The 17,238-nt window shown below is 40.3% G+C and overlaps 1 protein-coding gene across 1 annotated transcript; it reads right to left on the bottom strand.

The window, feature by feature from the left end:
- Positions 1–1,064: 1,064 nt before the first annotated feature.
- Positions 1,065–16,651, bottom strand: TSNAX (translin associated factor X; the record flags this gene model as incomplete). The annotated part of the gene is made up of 5 exons (XM_084262304.1): positions 16,548–16,651; positions 13,165–13,279; positions 11,438–11,568; positions 3,091–3,218; positions 1,065–1,439 (listed from the first exon to the last, which is right to left on the bottom strand). Exons 1-5 carry the CDS (start codon positions 16,561–16,563, stop codon positions 1,065–1,067), a joined length of 765 nt encoding a protein of 254 aa, XP_084118430.1. The 5' UTR covers positions 16,564–16,651.
- Positions 16,652–17,238: the final 587 nt, after the last annotated feature.

The following is a 17,238-nucleotide window of genomic DNA, read 5'->3' as shown; positions in this document are numbered from 1 at the left end:
CCCACCTCAAAGATAAATGTGGAAGTCAGAATGTCTGCCTTACTTCTGTTTGCAATTTCCTTTCCATAGGAACACGCACATGATATAGTTCCTGCTAACAGATATTTAAAGCTTGGCTAGCCCTTTTTCACTTATACCAGTTCAACCCCACTGGAGGTCCTCAGGGCAGCACAAACAACGGAGAACAGACTTCCACACTGTGTTTGTTTTGGCCAAAAAACTACTTGCCCTAACACCAAATTATTCATGTTAAACATACCGGGTAGTTTTTCTGCTTTCATCTGCAAGCAGAAAGATGTCAGATTCTGTGTTACAAAAACCATAACCCAATACGTTCCACAGTTAATTTTTCATGGATTTTCTAGTTCAATGTCAAAACTGTGAAGTACCGGTGTTAATGTGAACAGAGCTCAACTTAAACAGAGCCCCGAAAGAATGAGTGCACAGTAGTATTAATCTGGTGTAATGAAGCTTCATTAACAACTGGTGAGAAGTTAATTTAGCTTCAGTTTCACGCTCAAAAGTAGTAACTGGAGAAAACTCGAATTGCACAGCACCTTTCAGACCCCCTTGGTTCCAAGTCAAAGGATGAACTTACACGTACGTAGGTGCATTGTTTTGGGTATGACACGAGTATAGAACCCAAGTAACTCAAAACCCATGGGCCAACAGAAACCCATGGATAATGCTAAGTAACAGTACCTACCCATTTTTTTCCCTACTGCTCTCACTGAAAACTGGTAAGACACCACAACAGTTTGAGGTGGCTCGCACAACTGAGAGTCACTGGCGTAGGGCGCAGTGGAAATTTTGGTCGCTCTGCAAGACACAATGGAGCAATACAGGAAATTCCATACCAAGAGGACAAAGTCAAACATCTGTTCTCTTGCACATCATAAAAAGTATTTTTGGTTACAAATTACCACTGCAAACAATCTTCTCATAGATAAAACTAAAAACGTCTCTACCTAAAAAGCTTTGAGAAGGTTCAAAACCCCACGAACCGTAACTAAAAAGCTTCCTCTAAGTCCTCTTTCCTTTGGAGTTGTGGCAGTCTCCTTATTTTAAGAAAGACCTTCCTCCTGGTCAATCATTTCTGTTTTGGTGGAGAACACATCAGCCAGCATGTGCTTTGGGATTTCAGATCCCCGTACTTTTAACGTGTAGCAGGCATTCTCCACTTTTGCCAGACTCTGTTTCAAGGTATACAGCTTCTTAGATACTTCATATGGTCCCGTGTTGCCAATGAAAGTAAAACCATCATAAATCTGACGTAAGAACTGGCTCAGTTCGAAAGGCGTGTCTATGTCCCCGTTTCCAACGCTGCTGATGCACAGCCGCATCAGCTCTCCAGTTAGATCCGCCACTCCCAGCAGGTAATCCACGGGTGTTACCTTCAGGCTCCAAGTTTGGGGTTGTTTATCATGGGAATTGGAGGTCTAAGGACAGAACAGAACAAAGTCCAGTACACAAAACTACCAAAAAAAGCACTCTGTAGTGACTCAAATGCACACTAACTTACCTAACGTATCTGGCAATTAAAAAACATTCTGGAAAATTAAATTGCAGGGCACTTCCAGTGCAGTCTGGTTTCAGAAGTACTGATCTCCTTCCAGCATACCAGAAGGAATGAAAGCATCATTTCCACTTGAGATGTGATTTCCATTCTAGCAAGCATGATAAACATACCCTGCTTCTAATATCTCTATTTACAAACAGAATTATGTCTTCGTATGAACATTTACTTGCAGTTGCTTTAGGCTGATGGATCTCGGCCCTATAGATTTAAATCTTCCATAAATGATCTGTCCAAAGCTACCAAAGCAATCAAGAATCAAAAAAGAGTCTGTAGTATGAAAACAAATCATATAATTTTGCAATAGTGTCTTGATTTTCAAAAAATATTTTCTACAGGAGGCTCACAGGCATAGCTCTTAAATCCATTTTATATCAACCAAACTCATAAAATAGCTCCAAAAATAATTAATGAAGAAAAATTGTTGACAAGATTGCAGGTTTGCTCCTAATCCAAGTTTCCAATATTTTTTCTTGCCAAAATTTTGATAACTTGGGAGACAAGGTAGGTTTCTTTCTGTTCCCTTGTTTCCATACCATGCCATCCACCTAAATTCACATATTTGGCAGGTGCTAACAACTTCACAATCCGTTAAAACACATGTGCAGCAATGGGCTTGCCCCTGGTAAGGAAATTGAACTGAAGCTAAAACCTCAGCTCCTTTGCACATGTCTTACCAAAAGAGCAAAGAAAGAACAGAAAGTGCTTTGCAGCAGAACCTCTCCAGCAGAAGCAGAGCAGGGAGCTATTCTAAAGCAGTAGCGCTGTGCATTACTGCACACCACACGTGCGCTGTACGTGCCTTTCTGAACACCACTACAACCCCCCTTTCACCTCCTGCAGACAATCAAAATGCACCCAGTTTACTGTGGCTGGTGGCAGTAGTTTGACCCTATGCAGAAAGTCCTATTTAGGGCAGAGCAGAGCAGTGGTACGGGAAAGTCACAAAACAGCAGGTGTGGCACTAGGGGTAAGGTCCAACGGGACACAAGCTCATCCTTTGAGGGAAGGCATCAAGATTGATGTCAGGAAATGTCAGGAAACAAGTGACTAAGCTGAAACATACACAGCACATTTTAAGAGAAGCTAAACACAGTACCTCCTGTGTCCAGTTCACTAAGATTTCATTCGTGGAGATCATCCTGCCACGGATTTGTTTTGTCTCCCCCAACTTTTGCTACACGACTACACACCAGTAGGACTTAGAGGCAGGCCCAGCCATTAAAAACCCCTCCTCTACATTTTTTTGCTAGCATTACACTATGCTGAAGGAGTTCAGCTTGCTCTGAACAGAGAGGATGTGAAATTTATAAACTTGCATCCCATGGGCTTAGTTTACTACTTGTCAGAATGAAAAGCACGTTTTGAACAAGTGAGTCCAAGCCCACATGCCTGTCTAACACCTTCCCACTAACGGGCCGTATTTAATCAGATGCCAAAAATGTGACCAGGCCTATTCACTGCGTTCCCATCCCAGAAAGATGTGGGTCACATGAGAAAAGAAAAGCTTTTACCGTGTTTGTTGTTTCTTCTCTGTTTTCTGCTGTAAATATTAGTTGTTTGTTGATCTCTTCAACACTAATCAAAGATCGTGTTTTGATAAAATACTGAAAGGAGACTGCCTCAACGTATTCTTGAAGTCCTGCAAAAATAAGTAGAAGAATTGAGGTAATGAATGATCCAGCAATAATCCACGCTCATAATTATTTCTTTTAGAAATCTTTCAAGTGAGTCTATTTTAAGGTTACTGGCAAAAAATGAAAAGATAATCCAGAAATAGCACTGAAACCTAATTTAACAAATCACACCTCTGAAGTACAAAAACCAGACCAAGAACACAGCAGATAAACATTTGCAAGTTTTAACTCCAACCTCATTTTTCCTCAGAACCGTCTGTCTCATCAGTATAAAGCATGATGTTAGTCTCAGAAACACACCGAACAGCAGCTTCCCATAATGTCCCTCAGGGATCTGTACTGGGACCAGCACTGTTAAGTAGCTTCATCAGCAATACAGGGACCTGGAGAATCTGAGAATCTCATGACGCTCAACAGGGCCAAATACAAGGTCCCACACACGGGTTGGGGCAAACCCTGGTAGCAACACATGCTGGGGGACGCAAGAAGGAAAAGGAGAAGGACTTGGGGTGCTGACTGGTGAAAAACTGGAAATGATCTGGTAACGTATGCTCGTAGCCCTGAAAGCCCACTGCATCCTGGGCTGCATCAATAGAAGTGTGACCAGAGGTCAAGTGATGGGATTCTGCCCCTCTGCTCTCATGAGACCCCGCCTGGAGTGTTGTGTCCAGCTCTGGGGTCACCAGTACAAGAAAGACATGGAGTTGTTGGAGTTAGTCCAGAGGAGGGCTACAAAGATGACCAGAGGGCATCTCCTGTTAAGACAGGCTGAGAGAGTTGGGCTTGTTCGGACAGAAGGCGGCTCCAGGGAGACCCAGCAGCTGCCAGTACCTCAAAGGGACTTACGAAGAAAATGGGGCACAGATTTTTTAGCAGGGTCAGTAGTAGTAGGACAAGGGGTAATGGGTTTGTAGTAAAAGAGAGCAGATTTACATTAGGTATAAGGAAAACATTCTGCACTGTAAGGGTGGTAAAACACTGGAACAGGCTGGACTGGGCTCTGAACAACCTCAACTAGTGTCCCTGTTCATTGAAGGGGGGGCTGGACAAGATGACCTATAAACTATTCCATGATTTTATGATAATGGAGTTTTTTTAAACACAGCATTTGTACAATAGACAGTGCAGATTACTATTTCACAAGTTTACAAAGACACAGGATGCAATGTAGCAGAAAAAAATACTGCAGATAAATCAAAAGCAAGGCAGGCAGCTCACCTACAAAAAAAACCCCAACATATAAAGAAAAGTTTCCTTTGTTTCATCTTAACTGTAACAGTACATACTCACTTAAAACTGAATTTCCCACGTGCCTATTTTGTGGGAATTAGTGAACAGGATCCCTAAAACATGGAGGTTAGGAGAAACACATGTTTGGGACAAAGCATCTGTTCTTACACATCACTTCAGATAAAAAAAAACCAAAAAAAAAAAAAGAAAAAATCTACTAGACAAGACTATGATGTCCACCCAACAAGAGGAATATACTGAACAACAGCTCTGTCCAAGAGAACTTATACTCTAAAAGAAGAGAGGCTTTGCAGTTGCCGATTTTTCACTTTCCCTGCAAGAACCTAGGAAAAAAAGGCATGATTCAGAAATAATAAAAGGGTAGTAAAGTGCCACAACCTGAAGGCATCAAGTTTCAAATAAGTAATCTTCAGAGTGAAGGCAATCTGTGTGACATAGTTTGCTGGCACACTTTGTGATATGGGAACAGAGAAAGTAACAAAACAGAGAAACAAGAAATTAACAGTTAGCTCTGATGAGTATGAGCTTATTCACTTGCAAATTGTGTTAATTTCCCAGTATAATCAGGAAACCTTGTTTCCATTTCTGGCATTTTACCTCTCACCCACAACAGCAAAGAGATGAACTTTAATTCTTCAGTTACATCCTGTTCCTGTGTTGTTATGTTTTCCCACCATCTTGCAGAAACCTGACTGCTTCCTTCATGGACAGCTTTCCTTTCAAGTTTTAGGTGTGTTCAAGTTTTTCCCTGGGTGAGACTTTTACAAGTCACGATACCTTCCACACGCAGCAAAAAGCTTTTCCTTGGTATCGCCAAGCTATGATTAAATAGGCCACCTATTTTTATTACAGTTTTTAAACTCTCCTAAGAAGAAATGTCCTACTTCTGCTGTTCCTGATGTGCAGACTAGTTCTTTACTTTGGTACTTTTCCAGATATACATAGGCATTTATAAATATAAAGGTAGCCAGCACAGCTCGAGCGTGAGATGTTCTTTCCATATTATGAGTGAAGAAGTTAAAAACTAAAAGACAGGTAAGCAGAAGTCATTACCTGGATAGTTCCTTTGGTTTGTGTTCTAATCCAAGTATCAACACACACACACACACACCCCCCCCAATATTACTTAAATCATCAGCAGCCACATCTGGCCTGCTTGGACAGACCTCACTCATCTCCATAGCATTTCTTACAGCATCACATCTGGCCCTACATACTGCTGTTAAAAAACGGTATTCTAGCACAATTTAAGTATTTCCTTTTCATCCGCAGCAGAGACTTAACTGACCTTGTCCAATCCAGCAGCGCAGTTGGCTGCAGTATGGCCACACACCTCCAGCAGCGCTGAAGGGCGTTAGGCAGGAGAGAGAAACAAGCTCCATTCTATGGCTGTCCCGGCACACAAACAGTGCCTGCCCAGGACAAATGGTGTGTCAGGCTGCGTCAACGCTGAACTTTTACACAGAATCTCCCGCATCATCAGCGGCAGCAGCAGCCACAGAGCAATCGTTTTGACAAGGTGCTGACATTTTACAGCCTCGTCATCTAATCCTATTGAGAGCAAGTGCAGACATGATGAAGAGCTAATGAGCTTCTCGGCACACACCACCCCACTCACCACCGCTGCTGCAAACAGAAAGGTCAGCCAGTGATGCTCTGGTTGCATCTCTCATCACTCTAAACCAGAGTACTGAAGAAGCCCCAGAAGAGTGAGGGGCTCCCATTCTACGTTTTGCCTTATGCAGGTCTATCAGCTGCAAAGGTAATACCACACCTATGCTTGCTCCTAGCAGAATCTTCTGACCTCACTGTAAAATATAAACACATAGTGTCACTCCAAAAGGGTTTTTTTAAAGTCAAGTCGCCCTACAGAAAGTAATTTTAACACCCCAAAAGCCTTACAGTTCTCTCACATGCCCTTATCGTTAAGGGACCAAAAAATTGAGGAGCTCTTCAAATAGCTACAGATCTCATTTAATAAAATCCTGTTAAAAGGGCACTCCAATCCCAAACAACGCCAAACAATTTCCCTCTGCATTACACGAGTTTTGCACTTATGCAGAGTAGATTCAGAACATGCTTAGAATAATTCCATAAATCCCAACACATTGCAGAGCACCTTCCTTCTTGTCTTTAAGGCTCATACAGGTCTCCCCTGTATGCCATTGACATTTCCCTTAGTATTTTGAAGTTAAATAGCTATATATAAATACCTAAATGCATAAATATATCTATAAAATCATGAAAAATTTCTTTCCCTCCCTTTCATAATTCGTATGTTCTTTTTCAGTCCTTTCCTTGCACGGTGTCTCACAACAATTTTAAAGAAACAGTGCACATTTCCTCACAGGATATATAAGGTATACACTGCAAAGTGGGGCAAAGGAGCAGGAATTCTATATTACAAATAGTAAAGCTTTAAAAATATCAACAAAGCAGAACACTCTAACATAACAAATTAAGAGCTCTACATTAAAAAAAGACTTCATTATTTCAGTATCTCTTTGTTTGCTTGTTTAATCATCCCCTGGGACAATCTGTACTGTTAAGAAACGTGTAGAAAACAGTCATCAGTTTTTGTTGTTGTTCAATTAGTGCTATACTCAGTGTTTGAGCTCATGCAAGTGTCCTTTGGGGAAACGTCCTGCGTGCCATTAGCACTATTCTTAATGAGGGAAAGCATGAAACTCCTTTAGTGCTCTGCCAGAATTGTTTTATCTTCAAGTCAAAAGAACAACTGCTTGGAGTAACCCCAAAAAAAGCAGTTAACAATTACAAGTGGCAAACAGTATTCCCAAGCATTATGCTCATAGCAGCCTTCTATTTATAGGCTAACAGTTATTATACTGAATAAAATATGTATTAGGCAGCTTTATTATGCATTTATTATCATGATTCCCCAGTTAAGGCTGCTACGATGGTTTCCATTATAAGCCCAGTTTTGATCCCTTTTGCTCTTTCTGTAAGAGGTAGGGTGGGGAACAGGAGGATGTTTCATGTTTGGTTTCAAGACAAAGGAGAATATTTTTAGGAAGCTTGAGGTTAATTGGACATGCTGCTTTTGAGATATGGGACATAGGCGTTTCTTTATTCTTTTCTGAAGAAAAAAAGCAGTTTAATGGCAATGTTTTTGTTCATAAAAAGCGTTTTAACTAGTTCTCCAGAATTTCTTTAAAATACCAAATCAGAAATGAAAACTAGGTGAAAGGAAGGTCAAGCCTTACAGCTCTAGGAAATACATACAGACAAAAGATCTAGCACTTCTCCTAGCTACATTTATTTTCAAAAAGGCACGCAAGTTTTTTTCCACTGACAAAAAAAGCGAAGCAATTAAAGAACACTGGACTTAAAAACAAAACTAAAAGCAACATTCTTAACTCTTATCACTGTTTCCCTCACAATCACAGCTTTTCATCAACAGTGGGGGTAGGGGGAATAAAGCATTACCTCTCACAGCTGCCCTGTACCTAACTGTCCCTTCATTCTTCAACTGTCTAGGTCTCCTATCTCAGCTTCATAATCCTGACAGGAAGCATCTTCATATCTCTGACACCTCCTTGATCCTACCTTCAGCACTATCATGATCTACAAGTCTTCAAGCATGCATATTCCTTTTCTTGCCAATCCAACAACTAACTGGAGAACAGGGGACTTCATGGACAAGGTAAGAGTAAAGCTCTGGCTAAAAGTTTGCATTTCATACGTGTCAGATGCACAAGCTCGTTTAAACAATGCCTGAAAGCATTCCCTGCCTTCTCAGTGACACACACATATATCCCAACACGTGCCCTCACAAAACATGCACGAAGAACACCAGCTGGCACAAACTCCCCTTACAGAGGAGCACCACGTGGAAGAGCTGGAATTTAAGAAGATTCTGTAGATGACCTATAGAAACGGAATGAAGGCAACTGATTTCTGTTGGATTTTATATACGGTCTTCTTAATGAGGCAAAACCTACCTAATTACAGAAACAAAGCAGAGATCTCTGAGCCAGGCAGTATTGTCACTTGAGGAGAGGAAAAAAAATCAAGTAGAGCCACTCTCAGTTCTAACTCCAGAAATGCAATGGGGGCTGAGTACTCCTATCTTTTTAGTCCTGTCCACAAAACTGCAGGCATTGGTTTGAGACTGCATACCAGACTGCTGGGAAGATGGACAGCAGTCTATTAGTGTACTAATACCTCTTTGCCAACCTTTCCCTTTATTTATCTAAGGGGGTCAATAAGATACATTCACTTAAGTTGTCTTAAGGTCATAGTATGAGAATTCTTTAATTTATGACAATCTCACTCCAAGTCCCACACAAGTGTTAGGGACGTGCTGTAACTATGGGCAGTTCTGGGCCCCTCAAACCAGTGCAACAGATGTCCTATGACGAGCAGCTAAGGACTTAAGCTTGTCTACTTTGGAGAAAAGGAGGCTGAGGGGCAACCTCATTGCTCTCTACAGCTTCCTGAGGAGGGGACATGTAGAAGGAGGTGCTGAGCTCTTCTCCTTGGGATCCAGTGACAGGACACATGGGAACAGTTTAAAGCTGCAGCAGGGGAGGTTTAGACCGGGCATCAGGAAGCATTTCTTTACCAAGAGGGAGGTCAAACGCTGGAACAGGCTTCCTAGAGAGGCGATCAACACCCCATGCCTGCCAGTGTTTAAGGGGCATATGGACAATCCCCTTAAGAACTCGCTTTAACTTCTGGCGAGCCCTGCAGCGCTCAGGCAGTCGGACTCGATGACCGCTGCAGGTCCCTCCCAACTGCAAAAGTCTATTCTCACAGCTTGGTAGCTGTGGAGGCATTGAGTCACCACACCTATACAGCAGGTCTTCAACTTCCTCTACTAGTGGACTACAGCAATTTGGCATGCTCTACAGTGGGCAAATACATCTTAGTCATTTTAATAGGTGGAAACTTAAAACACTGGAGAAAAGTTTTAGCAATGCTGAATTGTTTGTAGTAACACATTTTTTGTTTTTTAAGTTTATTCAGTCCATTTTGATATTAACAGATATTTTTATGCAAGTCAAATTGATTATGCAAAAGAATCTGATTGTGTGTATTCACCAAATACAGAAAGCAAACCTGAGCAGAAATTTTTTCATTCATTTACTTTCAGATTGCTATGGCTAGCTTAAGTTTGCATATCTTTCATAGAAATTTTTTTTTAAATTTAACTTTAAGTTGGAAAAGAGGTATTTTTTAAATTTAAAAAAGTAGTATTTTTGTTTTATGCAGCAGAATCTGGAAGTAGAAAACTACCATAAGGTTTGGTCACATTATAACAAGATGGGGTACACAGAGAAGTTACTGTGCGCTAAGTTTCCACGTGTCTTTGAACTTACCCACAAAAAAGTTACACACTAAGAAAACAGAGAGAATGCAGATGAAGCAGCTGATGTAGGGTAACCGATTACCCCGTAACAATTCTGCTCACATGGCAAGGCTGATAGCACATGTCATGAGGTCTCACAAAGATTCGTGAGGTAGCAGACCTCAAATGCTGTTGTTCTATAGATAGTATGGCATGACTCACATGTCATCACAAGCTTCAGGGGTTATTCAGACAAGGTTTAGAAGTCTCAATGAAGCTTTCAAAAATTATTGTTCATTAAACAAAATGCCAGGATTTTCAGCTTTATAAACAGTACTTAAACCCAAATACATTTTCAGCATTCCAAGATACTCATCATGTACGTGGAGTACTACTGTTCACAGTTAGAGGTCATCTGTAGCGCTGGAGTTTTGAATTCTCTCTTACTTTTCATCACCTGGATACAGTACTAAGCTATAAATAGCAGCAAGACGCACACAGATTGTAAGCAGCTCGTCCAAGAATAACTACTTTTATATTTCACTTGAACAATGCAACGCACCACAGGCATGAGGGCTGGGGAGCTGCAGTAGAGCCACTGAAGACTTGCATGACAAGCTCCTTTCCGTTCTCAAGTGCCAAACTGAGCTTTCACTTAAGAGCTGTATCACTCTTAACGAACTTTAGCTTGGATAAGACACGAGTATAAGTTAACCAGTGCACAGTTTGTCTTGTGAATTACATAGATGTATTTGCTGCTAGTTTAACAAACCGATCCTATGGACATTTTTAAACAACTAAATCATTTGGGGCAAATCTTCATGTCTCCTCAGCTGAAGAAGTCTTGCCTGAACAAGGAAAGATAAACAGGATTCTAGTATGTTTAAAACAAGATTAATAAACGCAGGACACTTATACCATGACCAAGATGTCAAAGAAGCAGTTACATGTTTTACTTACATGTTGCCACAAAAAGAGGTATACAAATTTTAGGTAAGATTCAGATTTTCAGCAAAGATTTAGCAAAAAAACATGATTTGACAGCATGAGTCATGAAAGCACTAGGATTCTATATACTACCATCTTAAAGGATGGTGGTAAAGGCTGCTATTTACAGAGACAAGCAGAAAAAGATACAACTGAAACAGATATACACTAATATAATGCTTGTAATATAGAGACAGATGCATTCTGAGTCTTTAGAAGAAAGAAAATGCTGATCTCAACATTATAGTTTGTGAACTTTATCAGCTCAAAATGGGATCATTACACACAACAGCCGCTCCCACTTTCCTCCCAGCAATTATAACCCTTTGGATGGGGTAAACGAGCATGCTGCATATAGTCCTCTCAGTCAGAGAAGAGCAGCCAGTACAGTCATTAAAACTACTCCCAACTTCAGTTTAGCTCACAGTCCAAATATTCCCAGTTGTTGCCTCCTATTTAAATCTTCATTTAACTGCAATAAGACAACTGTAGGGCAATATCCCCTCCAGTACCGGAGCCAACTCTGCTAACAGCAAAGACTAATCAGAGCCCTAATTTTTAACTAAAGAAACGTGAAAAATTCAGACCTACAGCATGAAGAGCCACCACTGATATTTAAAGAGAAACGGATCTTAGTGCAAAATAGCATTGTTTCCCTATTTTAAACTAACTTACCTGGAGATATAGCCCTGTGGAACTGATACATGTCTTCTCCAATCAGTTCTTGTGCAACCTGCTTAATCTTCCGTCGGACAGCATCTAGCTTGACTTCAGATTCATTTATTATTTCTTCCCCATTGGGAGCACTGCAATCATAAAACAGAAATTCAAAGAGCAGCTTTCAAACCACAAGCAAAAAGTATTATACATCCTCTTTTACTAACCAACACATCTTACACAGCTTCAGGCAATAGCAAAGCTGATATCAGAATGAGAAACAGTGTAAATTTCAATGACATCTATTGCAGGCTCTGAAATTCTGTAGCTTCTTACCCTGAAAATAATCAACCAGCCAAACATAGGTCTGGTAGCATGATGTTTATTCCAAGTTAGAGTGTTAATTACTGCTTAAGTAAGTGCGATGAGAAACACATAGAAAAGCTTCAAAAAGTATTCTGGAAAGCTAGCAGGTCCTTCAACATCTTAAAAAAAAAAATCAATATTTTGCAATATATTACAGTATTGCAAAATCCAATTCATAATCTACTTCACGTGTGGTTTGTTAGGGGTTTTTTCAAGTAATTATGGACTATGCAATTCAGGAAAAGCCGAAATGTCTGATTCACAACCACAGTATACACTTGGCATTTAAAGTTTAGTTTATCTAATTTCCTTTAAACATCCCCCCACCCTACCCCCAAGAAAAAAAATCTATATGGTATATTGTAGTCTATTTAAGGAACTTCTGATAGATTGGTCTTGAGAAAACATCTAAAACCAAACAGATTTCTGAAAGTAAAGGCATAATACTAGCTAAAAGCTAAGGAGAGAAACAAAAATACAGCACGGAAAGCTTCCACTGTCACAAAAACAGGAATTTCTTCCAAAACAGGAATCTAAATTCCGAGTAACGAGGACTTTTTTGTTGTCCTTTCCTTTACCAGTTCCCAGCTATCTAACCCCGGCAGCGGGAACAGCTATTTACAGTCAAGGCTATAGCAGTTACTAGAATTATCAGAATGCTCCTGCACAGAAAAAGACCCAAGTTAAAACAAGGGTGATTTCATAATCCCTATTTATAGCTGTTACTACTATGGTAACTATAAATAGCTACTACTGTGGCCGAAATGCATTGACAGGTAACAAAATATACATATGGGGAAAGGAACAGGGACAGCTGCTATAACTGTAACATGTAAGACCAATGTTTGACACATACAGCAAACATTTCACACAACAGAATATGCAAAGCTTCAAATTTTCCTGTTATTCTTCTATTTTGTCTGTGGCCTCCAAAGGTTGCTGGAAGGCTCGTAGTAACACAAAGCATGCAGAAGTTCATGCACATATTGAGTAAACAGAACCCCAATCACCTGGGCCTAGGATGGGCCTGGAAAGCCAAAATGGGGATGTAACTGCAGGGGCAACTAACCTGAAGGAAGGGTACGTGCTCTTCTCTCCCAGCTTGGTGGAAGCTAGAGCACTCTCACCTGCTGCTACACTCTACTACTATGACCCTGGTTAATACACCAATAAAATCAACTGAGAAACCTGAACCAGCATCTTGCAATTCTCTAACTGGAGCGTGCACTCATTAGCTCACATCCACCCTAACGAACATTTACGGGAAGTTAATTAAATTCCCCTCGACAGAACGTTGCAGCTATTCATCACAAATACAGAGAACACTGCGAGGCAGCTTCTAGGTTTCTGTGAAGATTTTCATGCTTAATGCGACTCACCTGGTGAACCTGTGGAGCAGAAATATTGTTCTCTTGCTTTCGATGGTTATGTCGCGACTGAGCTTCACAAGCCGCTCGTATTTATCGTGCCTGGTGTCAAGCTCCAGCTGAAAGGCTGCAGAGGCAATCATTGCAGGAGCAAGCATGGTTACCACAGGCGTGACCGCGCCCGGCCCCCAGCCCCACCAGCCTCTCCCCCAGCTGCTTCTGCATGGGGCACAGCTGCAGAGGTGACCGCTGCCCGCCACCTGCCAGAGCTGCAAAATTCACCACTAACACTACTGTGCTTTAATAGGTCAGGTTTAAATACACATCAACCCTGAAGATGCTCTAAGGCAATGTTAAGGTAAAACACTTGTTCTAACTAGGAAAATCTATGAAATATTGCTGTGCAGGAATCCGACTTAAAATTTCACCCAAATTAAGCAACCCAACCCAACCCTACAGTCATTAGTAAGGATTCACCAGTCTCTAAAGCAAAATAATAAAAAAACGCATTTGACTAAGACACATAACACTTAAAAATGCATCAGTTAGTAAAAATAAGGGCTGCAGTTCACATCCTAGCTAGGCTTGGCCAGAAGTCAAGTACTTCAATTCCCCCAAGAAACAGTAGTATTTAAAGTGAGATCAATTACTTCAAATAAGACTTCTGACTTACTGATGTAAATTGTCTCTAACTGCAAGGAACACAGAGAGGATGTGTATGTATCTGGTTATCACACTCTGAATGTTTCACAGATACCATTAACATTTTATAGACCATTATTCCACTAAATAAACCATTAATAAATTCTTACAAGAAACCTAACACATTTCCCACATGTCTGAGGTGTCCGAAGTGTACATGTGAGAAAATGGTGAAAATGAGCTAAGAGGTTACATGTTTAAAGGGTCTGACAAGTGAGTATGCTTTAGAAAAGCATAGCTGTTTGCTGGTAAGTGAAGTTTAGATAAAGCTACAAAAGTAATTGTATTTCTCATTGCCCTGATAAAAACTTCCCTCTTCTTATCTTGTTCTGTTCTCCTCAACCTTCTTCTGAAACACGTCACAAATGCTCCTACTGATCTCTTTAATCTTTCCCATGTCTGATGGGTGTGTCTCTTCCAAATTCATAAAGTCAAGTTCAACACTGAATTACCATCAAGAAGAAATTTTCCCTCAGATCATAGTGACAGGAACTCGAGGGAGGGCACTTTCCTTCATAGCATCCCATATATTGTCCTAGGGAGCCTGCTTTGGCAGGGGGGTTGGACCCGATGATCTCTCAAGGTCCCTTCCAACCCCTACAATTCTATGATTCTATGATATATGATATTTCCAATGGCCATCTACTAATTGCATCTACCAGGAAATTCACTATTCTGAAAATCTATAATGTTAGCAATGCTCCCTCATCTCTTCTGGACAGTTGTGGCTTTTAGATGTTAGATTTTAAACCTGTTACAGACTACTAATAAATGCTTTGTGACTTGAAGTAAAACACAAATATAGTAATCCTTAGCCTAAAAGGATGCAAGAAAAAATCTACCGTACTGTTGCCTAAAACTGCAAACGATTAGAACTTGGCACATACTCCAGAGTAACACATCAAGACCACGCAGCCCTCTCCTCCACACATTCCATTTTAATGTCTCATCTATCACTGAAAGCAAAAACTCAGACTATATTGATTTTGGTGGTGCAGAAGCAGACCAAAAATGAGATTTATTAATGAGATTATATTTTAAATCTCATTAAAAATGAGATTTATTAAATAACCATTTAAATCAAGATACTATCTACTCTCTGTATCACTGAGCTGTCATACTTACAATGTAGTAAGCAAAAAAAAAATAGTGTAACCAATAATAATAAAAAACCAAGGATTATTTATGGCAGAAGACAATTTTCCATAATTTTTTTCAAAATCTTTGGTGCCAACCAGTAGCTATGCCAATTCAAGTACAACATTTTTCCAAAGAGACGAAAAAGAACAAAACATGTATATAACCACTTCACTTGACATATTACAGTGCTTAGATTCATGAAACACACAGAGAAACAGCACACCACTCAGGCACACCATACTGAGCTTGCTCGACTGTAAGCCACCTGAAGCACACCTTTTCTTAACGCCTGTGCCTGACACAGGGGCAAAGACCACCAATGTCCCCGCCTGGGGCTGATAAGCACCGGTGCAATACAAAGGGCTGATCTTTGAAAAGCTGAGTAAACCCTGTCCCTTAACTGCCTTTCTGAAATAACTGAAAAGCTGCTGACTGGATCTCATGGGAAAGAAGGGAAACAAGCGTCGATCAATGGCAACCTTATGATAAACTGATATGCTTGAGGGTGAAAAACTGAAGTTGAAAGTACAGTTGCATTACTCGATTCAAGTGCAAGTGTACAGACATTATTCAATATAAAAGTTCAGGGGTCAAGTCAGTTATCTGCCAAGATGATTTTCTAAAAAGAAAAATACCTATTTAAAAAAAAGCAAGGAAATTATGTGATGTTTGAGTGACCATCTGTAACGGCCACCCACCTCTCACTTCTTCACCCTCCTTAGCTTCATAAAAAACAGAAGCAGAGGAGAGGGAAAATTTTATGCCAAGAATTAATCTGTTCCCCATATCATCTTCTTCCTTATTCTGTCAAGCTCAGCTTTGCTATGTTAGGGCTTATCTAATAAGAAAGTTCAACTACATTTACTGGAGTTTAAATCTGGTTTTGTGCAAAATCCTATAAAAACAATTTGGTTGGAGGGCATTTTACACTTGCTGATTTGAAGAAACTGAAATATAAGCTAATTTTTAAAAGTCATTCAAACTGAAATAAGTGTCTACATTTAGATCAGTATCAAGTTAGCTAAACTCTTCTTTTTTAAAGCATATGTACAAACAGCTACCGATCTGAAAATCGAAGCACCCAGATTTACACTGAAGTAGCTTAGTCATCTATGGGCCAGAGCTAAAGTCAACAGCAAAAAGCTTTCTCAGCCTCCCCAAAGGAAGCGACTTCCCGTCCCTGTGGCTCAGATTTTGCATCACACCTCTGCAGATCTTACAGTTTGCTGCCACCAAAGGGCCCGGTCACCTTTTGTCTGGCTGAACACTTAGGGAGTTTGCTTAGTATCAGGTTCAGCACTAGCGGGACAGGGAGGGGGAACAGGAGGTAGGATGAAGTAGTCATGAGTCAGAGGGATGTGAAATCCCCCTCATAAGATTTTATTGCACAAAAAGCAAAACACCAAGCTCTAAATGTATGAAGCCTAAGTCCAGACAGTTTCAAGTTTCTCCCTCAGGGACCCTTGGTTTATTCCATCAGTAAATACTAGTTATGTCCTGGCAATTTCTACACCACATGTATTTATAATCTGGCTTTCCAAATGCTTACTTACATTTAAAAGATGTCATCAAAGCTGAAGATGGATTAACATTCTCTTTTTCCTCTCTTCTTTGACCATGTGGGAAATTGTCATGCTTTCGTTTTCTGAACCCACCCGACCCTACTAACAGAAGACAAGACACAAAAAATATATTTAAAAATAGCATTACCAGCACATAAACTGTCTCACAACAGTGTCTTCAGACCACAGCAGTATTTTACAGGATAGAATAAAACTGGGTGAAGCTAATTACCAGCTGACAACATCTTCACATTTACCTTTTCCACCACATTTCTACCGAAGGTTAGAAAAAGTTCTCCTACCAATTTCAATGGATGAGTGTGGTAGGATCCAAGTCTTTTTTTTTGTGTGTAAGATCTTCACACACTTCCATGTTAACTTTTTGTAAGGCAATGGCTGCATGGAAACCCATGTGTTAGCAAGTGCCTACAGGACTAGGCTTTTTAGGGTTTTTTCACACTTCTCTCCTGTTTCATTGTGGGGTTTCTTAAAATTATTTAAAATTTTCATCTTGACAGGAGACGTTAATTACAATTTTTTCATTACTGTGATTACTTATTTAATGGGCCTGTAGCAATCAGAAAAAGAAGCAAGGTACAGTTTACACAATTAACATTATCCAGGTGTGCAGGTTTATCTCCTGCAGTGCAGCACGTTACGCTTTGCCCATTAACCCATTTCT

Source organism: Gallinula chloropus, assembly GCF_964237585.1.
Source record: "Gallinula chloropus genome assembly, chromosome: 3".
Classification (NCBI taxonomy): Eukaryota; Metazoa; Chordata; class Aves; order Gruiformes; family Rallidae; genus Gallinula; species Gallinula chloropus.
Note: the sequence above shows the minus strand (reverse complement) of the source record. Positions and strands in the feature narration are given on the sequence as shown.